Genomic DNA, 24,383 nt, shown 5'->3' with positions numbered 1-24,383 from the left:
CCTAACACTATACCCAATGTATTAATGGCGAGACGTACAAATTTGGGATAGTATGTGCTCGTTTATTACGAGTATTATTTCATTTTCAAATTGCGGTTATGAACAGAGCTTAAATATGCTTGAAACAGCTGGAATTTGAAATGGGGGAGGAAGTGGTCAAGGATATTTGGTAGTGTAACATGGGCGCTGTTTAACATAAAATATCAGTTTTAGACGAGACGGAGAGAAGTAAATGATAATTCCAAGGAATTGGAAAATAAATATTTCGTGGAGAAATATGCAGAATAAAAATATACAACTCGAGTCGCAAAATTCACAGGAAAAGGGAAAGAAACGGGACTGTAATAAAATACGAAGAGACAAATACACGAGTTGCATGTTACAAAACATTAGATAAGCTTTATTAGTCGATATTTTACAGTTCACGTGCACGGTCTCGCGATCAGCGTCTGCGAATCGTGCTCGGTATTCAAGATCGAGCGTGCCGGCGCCGTTTTATCTCGAATTTCCATGAGTGCTTCCCATAAATCATATCTAATGCCACGAAGCTCTTCGTGTGAATGGAACGGAAGTGAATGAAAAAATTCAAGTCGAGACAGCGCTTGCACGGCGATCGTTTGATATGCGACTGATCGTACAATAGATCTGTTCGTTGTTCGCGACACGACAGCAAGAACTTCTCCATAACGTGTTTAACATGCAATATACTTCTTGTAGCACCTTAGTCTTAGATAGGGGAACGTGTAACGCTAGCGATTCGATGCCAGTATCGGGGATACGATGTCGTTTCGAGCACGTGCTCGCCGTTTTCTTCTTCCGTTTTGATGCCTCAGCAATGGGGACAGCGAATCAGACCGTTCACATCGCATTTCGCGCACTTCAGGGCGACGAATTCCGCGGTGAAGTCGTTACGATGAACAGACCTCTTGCTGCCATTGCAAACCGGGCACAGCTGCCATTGGTAACCGCCGCAGAATAGACACACTGTGCACGCGTCTTCGCTCTGAAATAAAAGTCAACGGTGTAGAGATGAGTAACTATTTCTTTTCCTTTTCTACCTCTTTTTTCTGTGGATAGTGGTATGAATGAACTTTTGCATTTGGGAAGCCTTAGATTGAAGTTATGACTGGGTACATGAGATGAAATGTTTGTATGTTTGATTACACGATGCGTTAATGGCGACTAAAAATGAAGAAGCTTGTTGAAGGAAATATAATACATATAGTAAATTTTACAATAGTGTTTCATTGTCTATTAGTATTCCAATATAGTACTCATCTTCTCATATCCTATTATACTATTCTTGTTTAATCGTTGTTAGTGGAAAAGAGCTATTCTAGACTCGTAATAACGACGTCTAGACAATTAGAAAGAAGTCAATAGCCCTATTGAGAAATATAATCGTCGTGAATACTCTGAGTATTTCCGGTAGTAAAACAATGGTAGACTAACAATAGCTGTATAATTATGGGAGGAAAGTATTTTGAATGTAACCATATTACAGTAGCTGGAAATTATCTTTCATAAACACCCAGATCACACCTCCTATGAGGGGATTTGATGATTAATTGCATCACGCTGTTCAGATTGAAACGTGTGTCTGAATGAATTCTAAATGCAGAGCGTGTACGTGAGACAAGTTCAAGAATGTGTTTAAAGCGAAGAAGGAATTTTAATTAAGCTTTGATCTAAGTAGAAAACTCGCACAGTAGAAAAATACTCGGCAGATTTAGAATTAGAATTAAAGAGTGGAGAGTTGCGCAATCAAGCATATTTTAACATTAATATCTTCGTATCAAATGTGTATCTGGCTTAATGTTCCGAATTATCGATCGTGTTTCTGATTTGATCATCCGTAGCAATTCCATTCACATTACCTAATGCTCGAATAATTGCTGGACTCTATCATTCAACGATTATAAAAGAAGCGTGACGATTCTTATTTCTGCATTAGTTTTCAGCGCACGCGGTGTGTTCGGCGATGTTGCCCAACATCGCTTTCACTTTTACTCATTTTCAATTGCATTCTTCGCAAAAACGACGAATATACATCAACCTGAGAGTGGACGATGTGAGAAACGAAATTGTTTGTTTAACTTCCTTGTCTTCAACGCTCTCGATTTCGAAACACGTCGGAATTTCAGTATTTTTACTTTAATCCTCTTTGTCGTGTGTTTAACACGCGCTTTGATGACAAATTAAAATGTTCCTACCTTTTCACAATATTATATAATGTATCACAAGAATGTAATGGAAGAGAAGTCAGTGTCGAATCTCTGCGGCTATACTTTCCGAATCCAATAAAATATCGTCCAACAATAGGTAGACTTCATTATAATATCGATGTAACACGGCAGCCTTGTAAATGACAAGACGTAGTTGATATTCAACGTGTTAATGAAATAAATCTTATATACACGTTACACGCATAAGCTACATGCTTATCGTACGGAGGAAGATTAGAATAACGATGATAGATTATGCAAGTATTGCGTAAAGAGACAGGGGGGAAAAGAGTATATCGTGGGCGTCGTTTAATTACGCGTCTTTCTGACACACCACATGAGTCGGTAATTAACTTTCATTCAAAGAAAAATATACGATATTATTGTTTTTCTCACAACTCACTCTCTTAATTTCTCGGAGGCAATCCGCAATGTTTTCTTGAAATTGTAATTGTTATATAAAGTTTATTCAATCATTAATGACTTGATTTAACATCAACGTGATAACGATCATATATCTAATTAGACAAAGTTATATATATTATCCAACATTTTAAATCTTTTCTTTAGAAGACTAATAATTTCATCTCAATAATCTATTAATATAGAATATATCATTAATATTAACATCTAACACTTTGAAATGTATAGATTTTTATACGCAATTTTTAGATTAATTACTCGATTTATGCGTTAACATGATCGCACACGGAATTACATAATGCGCATCCTTCATCCACCATTTCTTCCAACTAAACTAGCCCTTATTCCAACCAGTTACATAATAACTACTCACCTCTTCAATCTCATTCTTATTGCAAGATAATCAGAAACACATTTACCTTACACGAATCGTAGACATTAATCGTGTCTCGATTTTTATACTAAAGTGTATTTTACTATCTGCGGAAAATTTCTTTCAGTGGAGACATATAGCCTTACGGACAACAAGCAACCGCAAACTATCGCAAGCGTTTGAAAATGTTTGAAGTCACAACAGTAAATCAGAGAAAATTCGCTATTACATTTCTATGGATCGACGAACGTACATGAAAATACGTTTTAATTTGGTTTTGACGCAAACTTTTGCAAACAATTGCAAGCATTTGCCAACTTTGGATAGGGTTTTATGGATACTGAACGAAATAATCGAATGTAACGATCAAGTAGCAATTTTTAAATACGTCAAGGTATTAATTTTCGAAGGATTCGTTGAAAGATTTATAGACCTTGCATGGAGGGGAAAAATGTCCTTGTGCTGGCATGAATCCAAAGGACGACCACAAGGTTTAAGGGCCGACAGCACGGAAAGAATATCAGGAAAGTGATAGTGGTAGCGACAATGTAAACGACCTTTATTCGCTGCAAGGTAAACTTCAATTGCACGACATCGAAATTTATGATCGCGATGGAAAAGGAAGGTGGAGGCAGATATCGTCGGATAAAAGTGAAAGGATTGTACAACCTTGTATTCGCGACGGATTACGCGCGCGCACGATCGTCCGCCAACACGCAGTTATGTGTATAATGCCTGGCACAGCTGTTCCATTCTACTACACGGTATAAATATTCCACAGACATGGAACATAGTTACGTAGCGAATTCTCGGAACCGTCACGGAATTCTTAAAGGGTCAAATAATTCTCCGGCGTGAGGAACATTGGCAGAATTCTCTGTAATTCTTCCTCAGAATTACACGGTGACAAAAGATTGTGGTAAAATCCGCGTGTTCAGAATTCGATACGCTAATGGAACTGAATTCTTTGGCGAATTGAATCGAATTGTAAGAATATCGAATTCGTGGTATGTATTCAGTTTGATAATAGAGGAATTACGCAGGAATAATATGATGTCATTAGATGCTGATACGATTTATTATTATTGACGTGATATTGGAATTTGTAATTCTGTTACAATATTGGATCCGAACGAAGTTACGAAGTTGTGAACTGCACGCTACATTAGCTGTATACCTTACGTATGAGAGATGATCAATTGCTTTCTACCAATCTTTAGAAAATTTTTCTCTGCTACACTTTTTTTGTCACAATTTTCTCAGTTTTATTAAAAGCAGATTTTTTTAAGTAAAAGCTGAGTTTAAATTATAAAAATAGTTTTAACACCAAGGTCAATCGACCAGCTATTTTTATAAAACTAATTATAACATTGAAATTTTCTTTGCGCAGAAGTTTATAATAAGATAAACAAGAAATCTTCAATCAACATTATTTTAGGCTAGCAGCAACTTTTATATATTTATAGTAACGTATATAAAAGAATCAATCACGTGGTGAGATGCTCTTTAAATCCTTGCAAATCGATACTGATTTTACAAAAATTGATCACTGTCCGTCAAACATTTTAAAGGAAAGGAAATACGTAACCACCAATAATCAATTAATTACTCAAATGGCCACCGACAAAAAGTATCTGTTGCAAGTGTTAATGAAAATGCTGATTTGTAAAATGGAACTTTTAATTACCTGGTAAGGCTTAAGCATTTCTCTCAGTTCTCCAGATTCGTTGAGTCGCTCTACGGTGTCGAATCCCTGTAAGAAGAAGCAACTTTTAGTGACACGAACATCGTCCACAACTTCGTATTAATGAAACTTAATAATCAAAGCTAACAAGAACACGCAGAATTTCTGGGCATTTTCTCTTTGTTTTTCGTAGGAGTTTGTTTCATTCGCAAAGGGCGCAGTCGGACAAGACGATTTTAATTTCAAATGTGCGATAATCACTGGCGATTACAAAGCGTTTCATTGCACAGAGACGGTGGAAGGTCGCGTAAGCTTATATACGAAGAGACGCGTATTAAAATATTTATGACCAAGTAAAAGCCGCTATAATCGCTTTGGTTTTGCTGTCAAACGTTTTCTCTATTTTCACGGTATTTTATCACCGATCGTTTAGCGGTACCGCGTTATCACACACACGTGACAACAGCTGTTGGTAATGAACATTTTATGAAACTTCGCTGTTTAAACAGTTACGTACTCCAATGATTTTTAATAGTGCCTGTTTATCCATTACCTCGCATGTCTTTTATTACTTTCCAGTGTTTCTTTTATTTTTATGGGACAGGATAGCGGTTTGGTTTCCAGTGAAAGGAATTGGCAAATAAAGTATAGGTGATCTGTAAAAACGTGTCTCAATTTTTAACTCGGTTCGTGGAAATGTTTCGACATTAAAGCGTGAGACACAAACCGGTATTAAATGGAAACTACTGTTGAAGGTTTTCACTACGACTCGCTATTGATAACAGTTTTACTCAAATTTGGAATTGTAAAGTGACTAGTCATTTCAGCAATTCAAATTCCAAATATTCGTATCATATTCGTAAATATTCGTATTGTTATCTTTCGTTAATAGATAAAACCGCGTCTCTCACCAAATCTCCTCAACCGAACAATGAATTCGTTATCGATCAATTGGTAATTTCCATCAATAATACATACAATTAATTCATTCGTTCAAATCCTAAACCCAACCCACTCCCTTTTCAAATACCAAACCTGGAACGTGCCTCAAGGGAACATCCAACGATATTATTCTACTTTCGATATCCACGCACGTCTGTCGTAACCTATTACGAAAAAACGAACGATCGATGCCTTTCACCAATTCCAATTCGTCACCCATGTCGCGACAAGACGAATTCATAAAAACAGTCTCAAACGAAGAATCATGCAAACGATACGAATGCCGCATTGGCCATCTATTTTGTAGGTTTTTCGAAGCTAGTAGTGTATCCGTACACTATCACGTGGCGCGGTCGATGAGGAATGCGGTTGGAACGCGGTGTGTTTCGTTTATACACGCTCGACAGGGACCACAGGGGACCGCGGTGCCTTATACACAATCCACTTCACCTTTCGTTCTCTCTTTCGCGCTTTTTCTCTGATCTCCTCTCTTTCTCTCTCGATAGACCTTGGATCGAGCGGTTTGACATTTCGCGTTTATCCGCTCGACGATTATCGCGAGTGACCAAAGTGACGATGCAACCGTGCGTTCAATCAACAAGATCTCTGATATCCAGCGCCGCGACGCGACTAGACACTCGGTGAAATTGGGCAATTGCGATGGCGTTGATGGGAGATACGCTCCCTCGATACGTGTTCAGAGAACCAAATGATATTATATATTCGTTGTTTGTTCCGAAGAACTGGAATTGATTGCGAACGCGACAGAATTCGGCTGAAATTGTGAAATCGAAGCTTTCGTGTTTTGTGTCTTGATGTCTTGTGATTGATAGATTCTTGGTGGAGAAGTATATTGTTTGGTGTGTTCGAAAAGAATAATTGCTTAATGATTTTTTAGTATATTATTAAAAATTAGATTGAACTATTTTCATCTCATAATATTATATTATTCTTTTATTTTAAAAATATCTCAACCTTCTTCCTTTATATTTTTCTAACGTATATAATATTCCTTTGACATATTTCCAATCATGTAACAGCAGAGAATGGAAAAGGATCATAAGAGTAAGAAATACAAGAATTAAATTTGAAAGTTGATAAAAGAGCGCGAGAAAGCGAAGGGAAACATTAAGAATTGTTTCTAAGGAAAGCTATTCGCATTAATGGAAAGCCTTAACGATGATTACGTTTAATAACTTCTTTCTATTTCTAACTATAGCACAGTGAAATGATACAAAATGTGAAATGAGTAGCAAAATGTCACAGTGTTGAAAAGGTGAGGGCCAACTTAGCTGTTATTAAACCCGAAGTAATTTCGTTTTATGATTCCTAAGCTGCATTCCATTTTCGCTTTCACTTTCTTCGCTTTCTTAAGAAATAACTGAAAAAAATGCTACTTATGTGGATATTGTAAATAGATGAGCAGAAGAGCATTTATAATATAAGAGTTATTAATAACATACAAATTAGAAATCTTAATATGTATTTACATCCAAAAAATTATTTATAAATTCATGTTACCCTACATTGTATACATATATTTATATTACGTACATATTAAAATTAATTTAGGATATGGGAAAAACTACATGATTCTCAGCGGTGATGGAAAACAATAATGAGAAGAGAATCGTGAGAAGGTGTCCTTAAATCTTTATTAAAACGAGCAGTCTCATAAACAAAAAGATATTTCGTAATATATTTATGTGCACTTCCCTATCACAAAAATCTTTCACATTAATAAAACTGTTAACTTCCGGAAGCACATAATTATATCATTAAACCTTTTTTCTTCCTCTCTCAATCACTGGACTTTTACTACTCAAATATAATTCGTACAAGGAGTTTATACTTCAAACTTCGGAAATTTTATCGCTAGAAACGCTCGAAAGTGAAATATACAACTCGAAAGTGGATTTTTAGCGGTAACGAAGAGAACGTCTTGAAGAGCAAAATAAATTCGCCATTTTTACAACAATGCTGTGAATCTGTTATCGTAAAATATTTGCTGCGAATGCATACATACCTCGCGTCGATCTGGGAAATCTCTAACGCTCAATTTTCCCTGAAATTGCGTAATTTTTCGGCCGCAGTTCGTTCACGAGCGATCGGAATTTCTCCAGCCTCCCAATGATGCAATTTATTAGTCGGCGTGTTGCGACGTAATTGCGCACCGCGCCACTATCGGAGCGTGCGTCTAATTGCACGGCATGTAATTGCACGTTTGTTTGTTCCATTTCGACTGGCATTAAGCGCTACGAGAACTTGTTTCACGACACCAGCACAAAATGTGCTTTTGTTTTATCAGTTTAAGTAAGAGGAAATTGGTGAAGTTAGGAAACAAGGTCACGATGTTTTGTTATCATAATTTCTACTTCTACTCCTTAATCTTCGCCAACTAGGTTATACTTGACGGTCAATGCGTTTAATACAGACGTGATCTCTAATATCTCTATCTTCCTAGAAGTTTTTTCATTCTATCTTAAACGATAATTTTTTAAGCAATAATAGATATACTTATTATTAGTAGGTAAGCGAGAGGTTGTAGGTTACATAATTTTACTGCATGGACAGATTTTACATATAATAATGTTGTGATAAGTAGGACAATCGGTTGGCTCGAAATTTACAAAATTCATTTGTAGTTGTTGTTTGGTTCAAGTTAATTACTGAGATGTACGTGTGATTCGAAAGTGTACTAAAACTTCTACGAATCAGATACAATGATCGTAGTGGGACGACTCAACTATATTAAAGAATATTTCTTAATAACATTATGGTAATCATACTGTAACCTGAGATAATAATGGTTTTTGTTTAGAGTTATTTAAATCGATTTTATCTTAAGTCCAACTCAGCATGTGAATGTAAAATTCAATTCCTTTGTCTTCCCTGACAAGGTTTATTCTATCCATGAGATATTGAATGATGAATACTTATTATTTTTGTAAAAATGACGATCCTTCGGATTCCAGTATTACATGATTGACGTTATAAGGCGTCTACTTACATGTATCCATACAGAAATCTTCAAGAATATCTCTGTACATTGGTGTAGCACTTTTTAGTTTTAATCCTCTACATATAGAAGTACAACTTCGCAAGAAACATGAAAATGGCATATATAGTAGAAGATCTTTAATTAAAACTATGCCTGAGTGTGCCTTTTATCAAAATTTTTCCTCCCTAGCTTCCTATTTGATACTCAGTGAACTAAAACTTTAAACGTTCCTCTCTCAGGCCATAAAATCCGAATAAATTCAAGGAACTAGATTCCCTTCCACTGATCCTACCCTTTTTTATGATTGTTTCTCAATTTAGTAAAGGATGCTGGTGCGACGGGCAGATTTGATTTTGAAGTCGAAAAACAATATCAGAAGCATCATCTTCTGCATGAACAATCAAAGCGTAAATAGAGGCAGAACCTGACACCATACGAAACTTTCTTCGTGCATTCGACTGGTAAAACGAGTAAAAGTATCGCCGTAAACGTAGCAGAAAAGCAGTGTGCGACGCGTGTAATAACCGAGAGTCGCGAGAAACACGATCATCACGAACGCGCTGCAAGAAAAATAACAAACACAAAATCATCTGTTCCGCTGGACGCAACACCGAAACCGAAAACCTACTCCCGTGATATTCGCGTCATTCAGAAATTCCATTACGGTTTTATTTTTGTTTTCACGTGTCAACGTTGAATTGCGAAACTACACCGTGAGCTTCCACTGGGAAATAACGATCTTTAAGCCCTATAAGTGAAAATTGCATTTTTATCTTCAACCTTTGTTTTTAGCTGTTTGAACAGGAAATAAACACAAATGTGAAACCAAGTTCTATTAAATATTTCTAATGAGGTAGAATGTTTGAAATTATATGAAAATACATAAGGAATATAAAAATTGCAGATGAATATTGTGAAAAGATTTAGTAGATATAACGTAATTGGATTGTTATGTAATATAGAATTATTTCGTATATTTGTATATGTCATTGGTAAAGTTTTAGTTTCAATTTCTTTGGAATATTGCAATACAACAGTTACCACGAAATCTTCTCAAAGTTTCGATGAATCGCGAAAACCATGGAACAGAGCGCTACTGCAGAACAATTTCTGACGCAGCAAGAAAGAAATCACTAATGTGGAACCGTTGCAAACCGGCGCGGCGCGATTGTAAAGCAATGTCCGCATAACTAATTTGAAACTTCTTGAAATCTTATGATCGATGAACGACCGTTAAAACGTGTGCAGATGCGGCATACAAAGGACTTTCTCGTGTATCAATTGCGTAACTGTGCGTTGTGTCTACCGCAGATTTCCGGTTTGCGAGCCTATTCAAAGCGACGGCGCTCGTCTGTCATCTTTGACATTTTCAGTTGATTTCTCCTGGTCGCGTCCTCTCAGCTTTCTCAAACGTGCGGACACTAGTTGTGCAATACGACATCGGCCTTGCGAGAAATTCACGCGAAAACCAACGAGACCACAAATATGTGCTGTTGCATATTATTATTATCGACCAATCGTAGGTTCGTGACTCGGTCGGCGAAAGATTACAAATTATTAGGTGGTCAAAATTGATGATTAAATTTGATGATTCAAAAATTATTAGCACCGAAGGTACAGTAAATTTATTGGCTGATCGAATTTCATATCGTGCGATGCATCGCGAAACCCAATGCAGACGGGGGATTCAATATCGCTATAATTTCGCTGTGCAATTCGGCGAATTTACACTTTTAATAATGCAACGCACACGGTCGTGGGATCCCGCTATTGAATGTACATTAAGGCTCAATGCACACTATCGATGCGATGTAATTTGCTAGATTTATGTTTTTAACAGTGCTGCATTGAGCTTTAGATTTCTAACAGCGTTGCACTAACAAAAGTTTTATATTTCTAATATCGTTCTTCATATTTCCAATAACGCTACATTGAGCTTTATATCTGTTTCCAACAGCAATATATTTATATCTATTTCCATAATCACACGCTCATAAACCTATCGAATCGCTCAATATTATCACAGCGTTACCAGATTCCAACGACATTGCGCTACTCATTTTCAATAAAATGTGTCCCTAAGTAGAATGTGTCGATGCGATACAGACCAAATCTACTTGTTCGTGCGTCCCTCACGCGTCATCCATAGCCATAGCCGTGATTGGCGCGCCACACTGGTTCGAACTACGCACATAGAAGCTCGTATCTTCTCTTAAACTTAATGCAAATGTATTCGCCGAGGAGCAAGTCTTTAGTGAGTAACGGCACTTATGGGAGAAAGGGATGCCGTGTGCTTGGAAAGAAACGATTACATTTTCCCGTAGGCGAGAAAATCGATGACGACGAAGAGACCTGTTTGACGAGCGTCGAACACAGTATGTCGAAACGTTCACCAGCAGATGCTCACGTTTTATTATTCAACATCGTTCTCGTTGATAATCGTGGAATGTAAACCTTAGTGCGAACACGTGGAACACGGCGAGGACCAATTTCCCTCTAACGCTCGTTCAAGTTTTATGCTAAGAAATACACCGATATATTAGTTGCGCGTTCTAATAATGACCTCGATAAACAGCGATAATTATCTACCACGGTATTAACAAGAGTACTCAGTAAATAGATTTAACCTTGCTGCTGTGTTAGCATACGATCATTCGGCTAGAAACTATTCGCTTGCACATAATTTGAAGAGTATTAGGTCTGCGTGGAAAATTGTACGGAATTTTGGACATTTTTAAAATATTCGTTTTTATCGAGAATGCGGATTTGAGATTTTATGGTTTTGTATTAGTAGAAAATATGTAAAATGGAAAGATAAACTTTTGTAATCATTTGACATGCACCATTACAAAATTTATTAGCCATTTAAAATTGAAATTTATTATTATATTATTATATTATATTATATGCAATGATATATTATTGAATTTTATTAGTTTAATCTACGATATATCATAAAATATTAGTGTAATAGTGAAAACAAACTTCACCGTATCCGATACGTTTGACCTAATCTTTTTACATCGATCATTTGTGTTTTTATGAAAGATATTGGCAAAAGGTTACTAAGAAACTTCACTCTATTTTTTAATGCCATTTATAATGGTAGCGGTAACATTTTGCATCACACAAAAATTTTCTATTTACATGAGAGTACAAAAATTCGCTATCATTACAATATGAAATAAGAGTAAAAATAATCAACCAAGATCAAATCTCAAGTTTCAGATCTTTTTCTGTTTTTTAAACAATGTCCTCGTGAATAATCATGAATCAATAATTACTTGTGCCAGCAAGAAGAACTAATTTATATGTATATTATAAATCTACATACCCCGATGTGTTGTCCATCAATGAAAAGCTGCGGCAACTGTATCACCGTGGAGCCCAAACGATCTCTCAATTCGGTCTGCAACTCTGCGTCGCCAAACAGGTCCAACTCGTCGTATTTGACCATATGCGTCCTCAGAATTTGCTTCACCTTCTTGCAGTTGTAGAACGTTTTCCTCACGATACCAGAGGTCGTTGTGTACACCACCACTTTACCCAGTTCCTTCTTTATATACGCCTGTAAACAGACGTAATGTCTCTTATTAAAAATCATGACATCGTGAAACGTATCTTTCGTGATCAATACCTTCCTATATCGTGTACGCGCTTAAATATTAGCTACGACTCGTCGCGATTCGACCGTCGTCCTCGACATTTCGCAATGATTATGATCTATGCCGCGCATGGAAACCCTTATAGTTTAATATCGAGTTACGGTTGCACTCGGCACGTTCTGCTTTGCAACTTTTGACTGAATCATATCACCTCAAAGTACATCGCATTACAGTACGGTTTCGATGACTTTATGCTCCACGCAGGGATAGAAAATGAAATATGAAATTACGACGTACTTTCGAAGACTTCGTATGATGGAGACATAGATAAATGATTGGTCTCTGCGATGAATTTGATCGGAGCATTCAGAGGTGGATTTTATTTTTTTTAATTTATCTCTTGTCTTTGTCCCGCAATTATTTCAACTTTGATTTCATCTAAGAAGATTCTTTTCTTTTTTACTTTATTGTAGAACGAGAATATTAATTTGTGTTGCGTTATGTTTGGATGCCAGGAAGAATGAATCAGGACTTAGAGTTGCAACTAGTTTTATGTTGATAAAGATTATAGGATATTTTTTTTTCGTGAACAATTTTTATATTTCTCGGTTTCATGATTTTCTGCTCTTCGTCCGTGCAACGAAGATACAGATCAATTTCTGAAGATTCCTATGTTTAAAACAAGTAACAGGACGGATCGAACATCAAGCGAAGAGATAAACGATAATGCAACGAAGTAACTAAACCTAATAACATGGCAGAGTTTATTCCTTAAGGTATCCTGCGCTAACCCTCACTTTAAACCAGCTTCGTTGTACGTATATGCTTGCTGCAACTTCTTGCATCGTAAATATCAAGTGTCACTCGGTGCAGTATACTTTTATAAATTTTCAAGCTAATTTAACGCTGTCTCGATTTATTTTTAATTTGTGTAAATTGCCAAATTCATTTTCATAAATATTCAAGCAAATAAATACGTGCGTAAATATGTAATTCACATTTTACGAAAACGTTTCAATAATGCCTATGCGATGTATACACATGAGAGAAATATCTTTTAATGACGAAGCGCGAGCATATTATAATTCAAATTTTCGCCCGCGCACCGATTCATATTTCACATGCATTTACTGATTATTGACGATCTTAAGGACGATCGTGGTTGCGTAGGTGGTCTATTGCACCGTAAAATTCATCTCATTAACCCGTAAACGCTAACAGTGTTGCGCGTTCCGTTCTACAACCTTGTCGGCAATCGTGTAGCTACTCTATTTACATATACTGCATTCACAATGCCTGATCGGGTGAAGGTAATAGACTTCACGTAGGTATACAGTGGGAAACGTGGGTGTTACGAGATAATGACACTCAACACGATATATGTATGTACAGAATCAGAAAGGGGATTGAAATATGTATATGAACACGCGCGGGCATAACTGGCATATTATGTAAGGGGAATAAAAGACCTTCTTTAACGAGCGGACAGGTGGCCGATTTATGGAAAATCGTGAAAAAATATAGTATTCTTAGAAATTGTTATATGTCGGATAATTTTGTTACGCTCTTTTAATGGTGAAAATAATGAGAATGGCATCAATATTATTTCTTGTAGACGTAATAAAACCTGATGCTTTTCAAGAATGTTTTTTTCAAGAAACAGTGATAAAATTAAATCCTGTCTTTGTTTTAGTTAGTAGTTACGTTATCGGATTTTTCCTAGTTTTGGAAAAATGAAAATAAAAGTGATATGGAAGGATAAATCTTTAGCGAAGTAAGAATGTAGTGGTAAAAAAACTAACAAAATTCAATGATCATAAATAGCAAAGACTGGAGTATCGGTAGTTAATAAACGTATTTATTCGCAACGGAGATTAAGGACGTAGCAAGAACTCACAAATGTTTTGATGAACGAACACGATAACCATTTATCAGCGTCCATTTTTTATTCATATTTAAATCGAAACTGTCTTCCCAGTACCCAGGAATAAAAACTCGAATTATAGACATCAGTATCCAGAAATGTGTAGTTAGAATTTATGCATTCCGCGTTTCCAACATTATTTACCTACAAATAAAATCAAGATAAATAAAGAAATGAAAGATACTAAAATTTGATATTTGTTACTGCCCGCACCGAAACTTTCATTTCTATTATTTTTTCACGTTACTTTAACTCGCTAATGACGATGAAAAAAAGAAGAGGTCGGCAACGTTTTGAGGAGAGAAAAACACGGGGCCCGTGATATTGTTAAATTACCTTTCACTCGGCAAAACGACGAGAAAATTGGTCGTGGCACGTAATGCATATAATTCAACCGTATGTGTGATGTTATTTGCGATTCTAAAGTACACTACGAGAAACAATTTTCAACGTCCTTCGAAGTTACATACAACATCAGAGCACAAGTGGAATCATGTTGAGCATCCTTGACGCGAAGTGTGAAACGTTTATGTACTAATGGTAATATTTTCTAATAATATAATACTGTAAACATCAGTATAACAACAAGTTTATTAGGAAGTGACTGATTTTTATAGAATTGTATATAAAACAAATTTAAAATTTCAAATATTTCCTAAGCACATTTGTACTGCTGAAATTCTTAACTCTGTTTTAATTATTTTTAGAAATATTGTAATAATACGTTGCTGTATTATTGTGAGAAAGAAAAGATTATATGTATTTGTATTCAATAATATTCTACCAACGTATAGGATATTCATTCGATGTTCTTGTTAAAAAATAATTAAGATAATGACGATTGACAAAATCGTATTACTAAATTACCGCAAATCACTCTATATCAATTTCCTCTATTATTTCAATTTTCCCTGAATCCATTTTCTAGGAAACTTCAGAAATCGATTTACCTAACAAACAAGTAATTGCAGTACGAAACCGGTTGGCCGTACCATAATTCGTAATACAGTTACTATCCTGTTCCATTGCGAGATAAACCAATCCAAGAATTTGCCATGTAGATATTTTGAATATCGTCCCGTGAAAATATGTCAGTTTTACATAAAGCATAGCGGGACATCGAGATTGCAGTTACGCGCGCCAGTTTACACGCGTAGAACGACCAGGTAGTTTGCATTCGCGGACCATTTTTCGTGAAATTTTCGATTCGTTACTGAAAAATTGCTTCAAACGGATTCACGAATCCACTCGTAGGTCGCTCAAAGCAATCATTGTAGTCAGAAACTTTATTTCCTTTTGCTAGGGAAAAAAGTAGTTTTCCATCCTAGTTTAAAAATATGGGGATTTGTTAGGCTATACAATTAGTTGCACTGCTTTAAAAAAATCCATCGTATTAAGTTTCCTCTAAACTGTATTAAATAGTAATATTATGATCGGAAGGTCACGAAGATGAAGCTGTCGTATTTTTCCATAAGTCTTTAATTAAAAACAAATATTGCTGCCATTTCTACACAACAACAGATAAATAAAATAAAACATAATGCCGGTATATCGAAATCCATGTAACGTTGAAATGACATGGCGTTATGGAGAATTAATTATTAACAATTACGAGAATGTGTAAACCAATGCTATCACAACGTTCGGCCGTTTCATTGGAAAATAACGAAATAATTCAATCGGAATTCTCGCGATTTGCGCGGGTACACGTTCACCTGTGTGTATGTTCCTCATATTATCGCCGACTGTTCTTAACACAAGCAAGTCGATCATGTCCGTGGAATATTATAGATCCTCGTGTAGCCACTTTCAACGGGATCGCTAATGAACACGCATTACGCATTCGTTGCTCGGTGTAAAACCGGATCCCTCGATCCAGGTGTATGATCAACACGATAAAAGGAAACTATAATTGCATAGGAATGCTCGGAGTACGATCCTGCCATCGAAGCTCGTTTCTTTTTTCTACGATCACTGGCTACAACCCACGATTGCGCCACGACATTTGAATCGCGAGCCTCTCTAATTATATGATTTAGTGTCGACGAATCGTTAGGACGCGTTAAGACAACAAATAACATTTTGTATAATTCCAACGTGTGTGATGATGCATTCAAGCACTCATGATGTTCGGAGATTTATAACTTGGGCAATGCACGGTAAACAACGAAAGAAAGTTAAGAGGAAAGAGGCGTATTTATATTATGACATTATTAGTTTGTGTTGTGAAGAATATAATAACGAAGGGAAAGCTTCAAGACCAAGAAAGTCTTCGTAATTCTTTTTATGGTATATCTAAAGGAGAAATAATTAGATTTTGAGAACAGGAAGGACTTTGTAGTTGATTTATAGTATATGGCAGAAGGATTAACTATACTGTATGATAGTCAATGATGTTAGTAAAAAATGTCATCAGAAATATTCCAAACATATATTAAATAATATCCTTTAAATGAAAATGTTAATTGAACCACGATAATTAGCACGCAATATTCCAAGAGCGACAAGTTATTTATTCAAATAATAAATACACGGCAGTATGAAGCAGCATGAATGTTTTTAGTCGTAACGCAAACAGAAATCACGAAGAACGTGTAATTATATGGGCGCGTTGTTTCTCGTCGATGTTTGTCTTTCTAATTGCTTACAATCGAGCGTTGTGTAAATGAAATAAATATACGGCTATGATAATTATAAAAATAAAAATATACGGCTAATAAATTAACGGATCAAAGTTTCGTAGTGAAAGAACCGACCAGAGAGAAAATTTGTTAGACAACTTGGTAGTCGAACAGGTTATCGATATCCACTTCCACCTGTTTGAAATTCGCGCGGGTTCGCTCGAAGAAAGCGGCTGAAACGTAGCCGTGTCCATGCTGAATATAGAATTATAAAAGACGTAGAATGGCAATCGCGGCAACCTTCGAGGCAACCTCTCTACTCTCCCACTATTAATGTCGATGAACCGCATCCACTGGAATGCGCGAAAATATCCGCAAGGATATCTTTCTCTTCTCTGTCATTTGCGACCGATTCATCAACCCATTAATAGAAGTTCGTGTAGTTCTATAAAAACAGAACTCGAAGTTTATTTTTAAAGTAACATGGAAGAAATTTCAAAATCTAGACCGCAGAAAAATCTCAAACACGGTTATGAATTATGAAATATGTAGCCATGGCGTATTGAGGTTTTTTGTTCAATGACATTGATAGGATACTGTAAGCTGATCGAATAAATTAATTTTTCAAGCGCCCTTCTGGTTTTTCTTTCACGTGATTTACGATGAAATAACAAAAAAACTCGTCCCGAGGCTAGTTGGTAAATTGAACGCGAGCTGCGTAATTTGGTCATTATTCTTCCGCGGTTCTTCTTTTTCTCTGAAGAGTGAAGTGCCCACGTGATTCTTGGACTCTTTATAGGGATTACATCTCTTTATACGAGTATAAAAATAATAGCCTAAGAGTGGTATCGTGTATTTAACCTTCTATAACCGGATCTTTTTACGATTAATTACAGATACTTACTTCGGCATGAGAAACAGGAACTAATAATTGTTACAATTACTCTATTTGGTGGTAGTACAATGATACAATACAGCGATATAAGGTAATATATAAACAGAAAAAATAAGTTTTGAAAGGTATAGATACACGGTTATGTAACTTTGAAGTTACATTGTCTATTGAAGAGTTAAACCATCTATTTGTATCCTCATTTATCTGAATGCAGATCTTGTCTATTCATACAGTGGGACTCAAAAGTGTATCCACGAGTATAAAGTTTGTGTCACGAGTTTTGCAATGAATCATCCAGATGAAGTAAGTAATATATTTCAATAATATAAGTATAATTCGACGAATATTTAGAATAATTTGAATAATTTAGCATTCGGTATGGGTAAAGGGCTGACAATTTTGTGTTATAAATGAAACATTGCACATTTTTTGTACGTTCATAATTTTGTAAAATTTTCAAAAATATATGAAGTTTAGAATTTGTGCGAATTAAATTCCACATTTATACAATATAAATGCACTTTTGACTTCGAGTGTACACGCAAGTATCTACGAAGAATTAAATGGATACGAATCAACCGCATCTTTGACTTCGCCGCGATAAATCGAAGAAACGAATAAAAGCAGCTACGTCTTCTTGTTCTCATGAGAATAATACGGCGGTCGTACAAAGCCAGTTTCTACCACGGAACGGAACGAAGATCGCAGGATCGGCAATTAATTATGCGGCGAACGATTGCCGATGCTTCAACGGCGGACAAATGACATCAGCGACGATTTCTCCTCAAGTGGGATATAAACGCTTATTCGCCGAGATCGAGCGGTAACGGGAATTTTCTATGAAGAAGCCACGACGACTGCGATTCGCGCACAGGTTTAATGGATCGAGCTTCGACTATCGCCATGCACAGCACGCGGTCTCGGTCGTTTTCATATTTTAGAAAGGGGAAAAAATACGCTTCGTGGATGGCTGGGAATCGATGTCGATCGTGGCTGAATGGTAACAATCGTACAATTGCATGGCCGACGTTCCCTCGCTTCAATTATGTATGACGACATCGTTTGGTCAACTTTAATTGAAAATCGAATGAAATGTATATCTGGTTTGTTTTGTGAAAAGCGATGAATTGAAATTCTTCGATCATCTCAACCACGAGAATGTAATTTAAAATGACCGGATTGCAAAAGTGCATCAATCTATTAGGTTTATTTCTTTTACGGAATTTATTGGTCTAGAATTTTAATTTCGATTCTTGTAATACCAGCTACCACAATAAATTAGAATAGAAATGTTTATTCGAATATCGCGTTAAACTCGCACGCGTCAGGCAAATATTAAATTAATTATCTCACAAAAAGTGTAATTAATTTACATAACACCAAGTACAAAAGACACTCTAGTAAACAGAACAGCTGAAAGTATCGGTTTTCTCTGCTCCCAACTGGCGTTTCTTTTTTCCAGCTGACAGAACCGTGCGACACAGTCCGTTGGACGGAAACGCACATCAGGATCTCATAATTTAATGCGGTGCAGCCAGCGTGCATCGCGCTCGGGGAATACTGTCATTTCTCTAATAACGATTTAACGTTGCGCGACTTTCGCCTGGCGCAAAGTGAAAAGTTCTTGTTCGCGAAAGAGCAACACCGTTGTTTCAAAAATGAGCGTGCACGAGTCGCGGAGAATTCGGGCTAGAATCTCGATCCATTAAATAATTCATTTGAAAATGTTCCATCGAGCGCTCGTTGACAAATTGATAACGTTCCCGGTATTTGGTGACAGGAATATTCTTTTGCAGAAGAAAAGGCATTACCGTTTCGCCAAACGATTGGTGATAGATAAAACTTAATTCGGATTAGTCAAATTAATTGAATCTAAATCGTTTGAATTTAAGTAACTTGAAATATTGAATTATATTTTCAAATCGAGAAATAGATCAAAGAATCTGTATTTTATTTAAAATTTGCAACGATATTTTTAAGTGAATAACAGTTTCTTATTGGAAAAGAAGTTTCGAGTTGCTTAAATTCAAGTCACTTGACAGTAGTAACCGGAACGAGGCTTCCCGAGAGAGGAGGAAAACAGTGTTTCAACTATAAAATGACAGGGGATTTTGTTAGTGCAAAACCACTGGAGGAAGAAATACGAGGAAATAAAGTGCAGAAACGCTGCTAAAAATTGGAAAATCGTGATAGCGACGACAGGGATTTCAGGTAAACCGAGTCCAAAACTTTTATTCTCGTCGTTGAACTAGTAGCGAATGGCTGAGAGCTTTCCCCATATAAGCACGAATGTTTTTATAGAGTGAACGCGAATTGTAGTACCTATCAGATATCTTATCGTTGAGATTACTAATAAAATTTTGGTGATAAGAAATAAAAAGATAGGTGTAACTCGATAATTAATATCATATTCGTTTCAGTAGAAGAGGAAAATCAAATTAATTCATAAGGTATTCAAGTATCTATTGAAATAATTTCGAATAAATGTCATATTTCTCTTTGACAAATAATTATTATCGTTAGGTCAATAACGAATTTGAAATTCAAAGGATTGAATTAATACATAACATACTGAAACAGTAAGTGCGTAGATTAAATTTTCTCTTGAATTTTATAAAATCTGCCAAACCATGACATATAAGATTTTTCGAATACAGATATCTGTGTAATACATTTCACTCGTTTTAATGTCTAAATTTAATTTATAGAATATTGCTATACATTACAGGAAATTCTACATAAATAAGCGATTTCATTTAGATTAACAATATACGTTTATGTATACAGATATTTATTAGAGTTGCTACACATTAGCCGCGTGATAAACGTTACACCATGTGTGTTTAGCGCAATAGACAGCAATAATTAAAACTGAAACCAACAGGAAATATATTCTCTTATTTTCATCGATAAATTCACATTTCCGTTGCCCTGAATATTCGAAACGCGCGAGAGCTTAATCAATTATATCCCTCGATTCAACATTTCATTTCAATTATCATCCTTTTCATATTGATCGACTACTGTCAATACGTTGTGACGTTCATATATACAATATCTACTAAATTTAAAAAATTCGATTAGCTATTATCGGTAAATTTATAATTAATCTAACTATATGTTCCAGTTTTACAGACCTTCTTTGTGAATTCACGAATAGAATATGAGTGCCGACTGATCGTGGGACCAAGCTGAGAAAAAAATGGAACAGAATAGTTGAAAAGAAACTCGAATAACATCTCACTATTTGCCGGCTTAATTTCTTAGCTGCGACACACAGGGTTAGGCGTACGCTCAATGAAGATTAGTTTTTTCGCGTCCCCTGAGAAAGGACTTGTTCCCATCTTTACCCAGCGCCGTTAGAAAGTTTCCACACGTCGCAATAACGTGCATTCCTTTACGATTCATAAAGTGTCGTTATTTCTATTTGCGGACGGGGAATTTTACATTTCGCGTGATCAGCGACATCACTAACTCGACATCTATGTTCGCTTGTTGTCATCAAATGGATTTCAGAATTAAATTGAAATCTGCCAGTAATTATGTCATGTAATCCGATGGTTTTGGCAGTTTTGAAAAAAGATAATATGAAGCTGAAAAGCTTAGCAGCTTATTTATGGAGATACTTCAAATAAATGGTAGTATACGATGTATGATGTGGTTTAACGGTACGTTTGAGTTAAGCTATTTCAGATACGACGTAATATATGAACATGCAGATGTCGTTTTTAATGATCGTTTGCTGATTTAGGAATAAAATAAAAAGAATAAAAAGAAAAAGAATATAATAAAGAATTATAATTGTAATTGTTGTTTATAATTGTTGATGCAATTAGTTATTTGATGATATGTACAATTAATGCAAAGAATATATGGAACGCCTACTTGAATGAAACTTATAAATATGTGGATAGCAATTTTTATGCATTTAAAGGAATTTTGAAAGTGCAAAATTGCATAGAATGCACGTAATATGAAAAGATATATAAAGCATTCAAAGCATAGTGCGTTTTATAATACTTGCAAGGTAAAGTCATTTTCTATCAAAGCTTTACGTTTTTAATTATATTCTCAAAAATATGAATTTGCATAAAAATCCGCAGTATCATATCTTACATCTTATGAAATGATATACTATCCTCTTAAGTCAAAGGGACGTATCTGTATCTTTCGCTTAAATAGTCATTGCTGCCAGGTATCATAAAAATAATTTATTTATATGTATATTAAATAAGAAAGTCGAAACTGAAAATATAACGGTTCATATTTCGAATTTACGTGAAATCGATGTCTGGTTCTTTAAATACTAAAAGTCATCTTTCTCAAAACAACGTTTTTACCAGACGCGCCTATTAATTTAAATAATTAACACAGCAGTATACGTGTATACAGGAAACACAATATCCATATTGGTTTCAGCTAATTTACCAAATTCGTTGATTCAGAAAACTTCCTGACAGGTCTTGTTTATGGAAAAGTTTTGTTCTTATCGAAACAAAATTTTATGTTAAATGATACACTGCCGGAAGCTCCGGGTGATTTATAGTACCAGTACGTGAACTTTACCAAAGCAAATACAAATCAATGACCAATGAATAACTGCAAACGATATTTACTATCTTATGAAATTAGCAAACAGAACATTGTAATTGAATTGTACTTCGTCCAGAACAAGCAAATATCCAAATCGATAAATTATTCTAAATAAATTGTCATGCGACTTAAAGCACAGTTCCATTGAACTTTGCAAGTGTCGCTCGATTAACGATTCCGTCGCCGCTACGACTCGATACCTATTTCACTTACATCGAATTAATATACATGAAGCCGATCTTTCCGAGGCGTTTCGCTTAACGAAGCCTGCCTTGTTTTGATAAATTTCCAACGACAGGCTTTCACTGCTCATTATTCTCGTCGTAGATGGCCACGCAGTCGCCGTGCTAATTCCCGAATCGGTCAGAAACATCGATTTCTCAGATCGTGCGCCTATTCGATGCTCGACCAGTGTAAAGTTCATTGACGTTGAACCGCGATTCCATACGCGAAAGCTAACGAACCGGTGTAATTAAAAACATTGCATTTTCTGCTTCAAGTAATTGAAGAAAATCAGCCAAATATAACTCTCGTTGCGAATTATGTATTCGCATAATATTCTAGAAAGTGCTTGTACGATGTCCGTAAGAGTATTTATTGGAGATACTACTTCGTCGTACGACTTTATTCTAAAAAAGGTGACGTAATCCAGACAGTTGAAGGTAATAGGAGTAAGAATTACGGCAGATTCTTGGAATTTACAGCCAGAGTTGTTATTTCTCTTTTTATGAAGATATTACTGGAAAGTATTTTTATATTATTAAGAAAATTGATTGATGGGATCGAAGAATCATAGAAATGTAATAAGAAAGTAAGATAAATCGAAATATTAACATTTAATTTCAATGGGAAAAAATGAGAGATTGAATTAGCGATTTTAGATAGAGGAAGTATTATTGGCTGATTTGTATGGAAAAAGTCTTATGTAGATAATAAAAAGGGTACTTGATATTTCCAGTTAAACTGTATTGGAAGTTCTAGAATTAGTTTTCATAGAATTCATAAATATATATAAAATAGCAAAATATATTATAACTAATTGGAAAGTGAATATCAAATGATAATAGTCGCACAGTCAATAACAATACTTTGTTCATCTACCGTACGAGTAAAAGTAAATTAAAGTACTTTATGTAATTAAATACAGCAATCTGTTAATTGATACTTCAATGAAACCCACATTCATACCGCAATAGGAGAAAGTCAATTATATGAGTATCGCAATAAATTGCAAAAATCACGCTATAACGAAGTATATTATAGAATTTCTATTTCTTCTTTGAATTTTTTCAAAAAGAAATTTATCAACGAAAATGAAATTGAGCTTACATATATATCATATACCAGTAAATCGTTAATTGGATGCGTTGTCATCGGAATGCCGAATTCCAAGAAGAAAGTACGCTTTCGTGGATGCGGTTAATTATCCATGCTCGATCGGTGACAACGAATAGTGTGCCGCAGAAATGTCAACGACGAATGTCGCGAATGGAAAGTACCAACATAGTCTATTGTCGACGCACAACGCAGTACGGCGATATATTGTTTCTCACGAGCCTCACGAACTACGTCGCTTCTTCCACGCGAGCGTACGCGAACATAGATCGTTGTAGACAAAAGAGGTGAATTTTTAGAGTACTACCAACTTGTCACATTTAGATACACTAACTATCATTGATAATTATGATTAAAATGGTAGGACGAAAATAAAAGTACAGGCCTTTTGGTTTTTTTTTTAAGCAAAGCGTAAGACTAAGATATCAGACCGCGTCGTATTTAGCTCTAAAGTCTTATAAGGAAAGTGCACAAAATTCTATATCGATCGACGTTCTTGCTTTAATGCATAATATGGAAAAAAATCAGGATATTGGGTTTCCCTCTTTCTATCCTGAATATGGTATTCAGACTTTTTCTTTCTTTCGTGAAATTTCGAGTCGCAATTGACCGAGCAACGACTACAGGCGGCTGCCTACCGCGGGAATTCTAATTAATCGTCGAACGAATTTGCATTCGCACTAAAGTCACGGTCTCGTGGGAAACGACTGCGGAGCGCACTATAGTTCTTAGAAATGACGTAAGGATAATGATGTAGCGCGC

At 35.7% G+C, this 24,383-nt stretch overlaps 1 protein-coding gene across 6 annotated transcripts in view; it reads right to left on the bottom strand.

Annotated features, from left to right (window-relative positions):
- Positions 1-372: 372 nt before the first annotated feature.
- Positions 373-24,383, bottom strand: part of LOC117213635 — a 38,788-nt gene continuing 14,777 nt past the window's right edge. For all 6 annotated transcript variants that reach the window (XM_033459134.1, XM_033459135.1, XM_033459136.1 and 3 more), the window contains exons 3-5: positions 11,983-12,216; positions 4,709-4,774; positions 373-1,003 (exon numbers count right to left, since the gene is read on the bottom strand). In XM_033459134.1, the coding sequence (XP_033315025.1) occupies positions 830-1,003; positions 4,709-4,774; positions 11,983-12,216 (474 nt within the window). In that variant the 3' untranslated portion in view covers positions 373-829. The remainder of the gene's footprint in view (positions 1,004-4,708; positions 4,775-11,982; positions 12,217-24,383) is intronic.

Source organism: Bombus bifarius, unplaced genomic scaffold (assembly GCF_011952205.1).
Source record: "Bombus bifarius isolate JDL3187 unplaced genomic scaffold, Bbif_JDL3187 scf7180000009125, whole genome shotgun sequence".
Taxonomy (NCBI): domain Eukaryota; kingdom Metazoa; phylum Arthropoda; class Insecta; order Hymenoptera; family Apidae; genus Bombus; species Bombus bifarius.
Note: the sequence above shows the minus strand (reverse complement) of the source record. Positions and strands in the feature narration are given on the sequence as shown.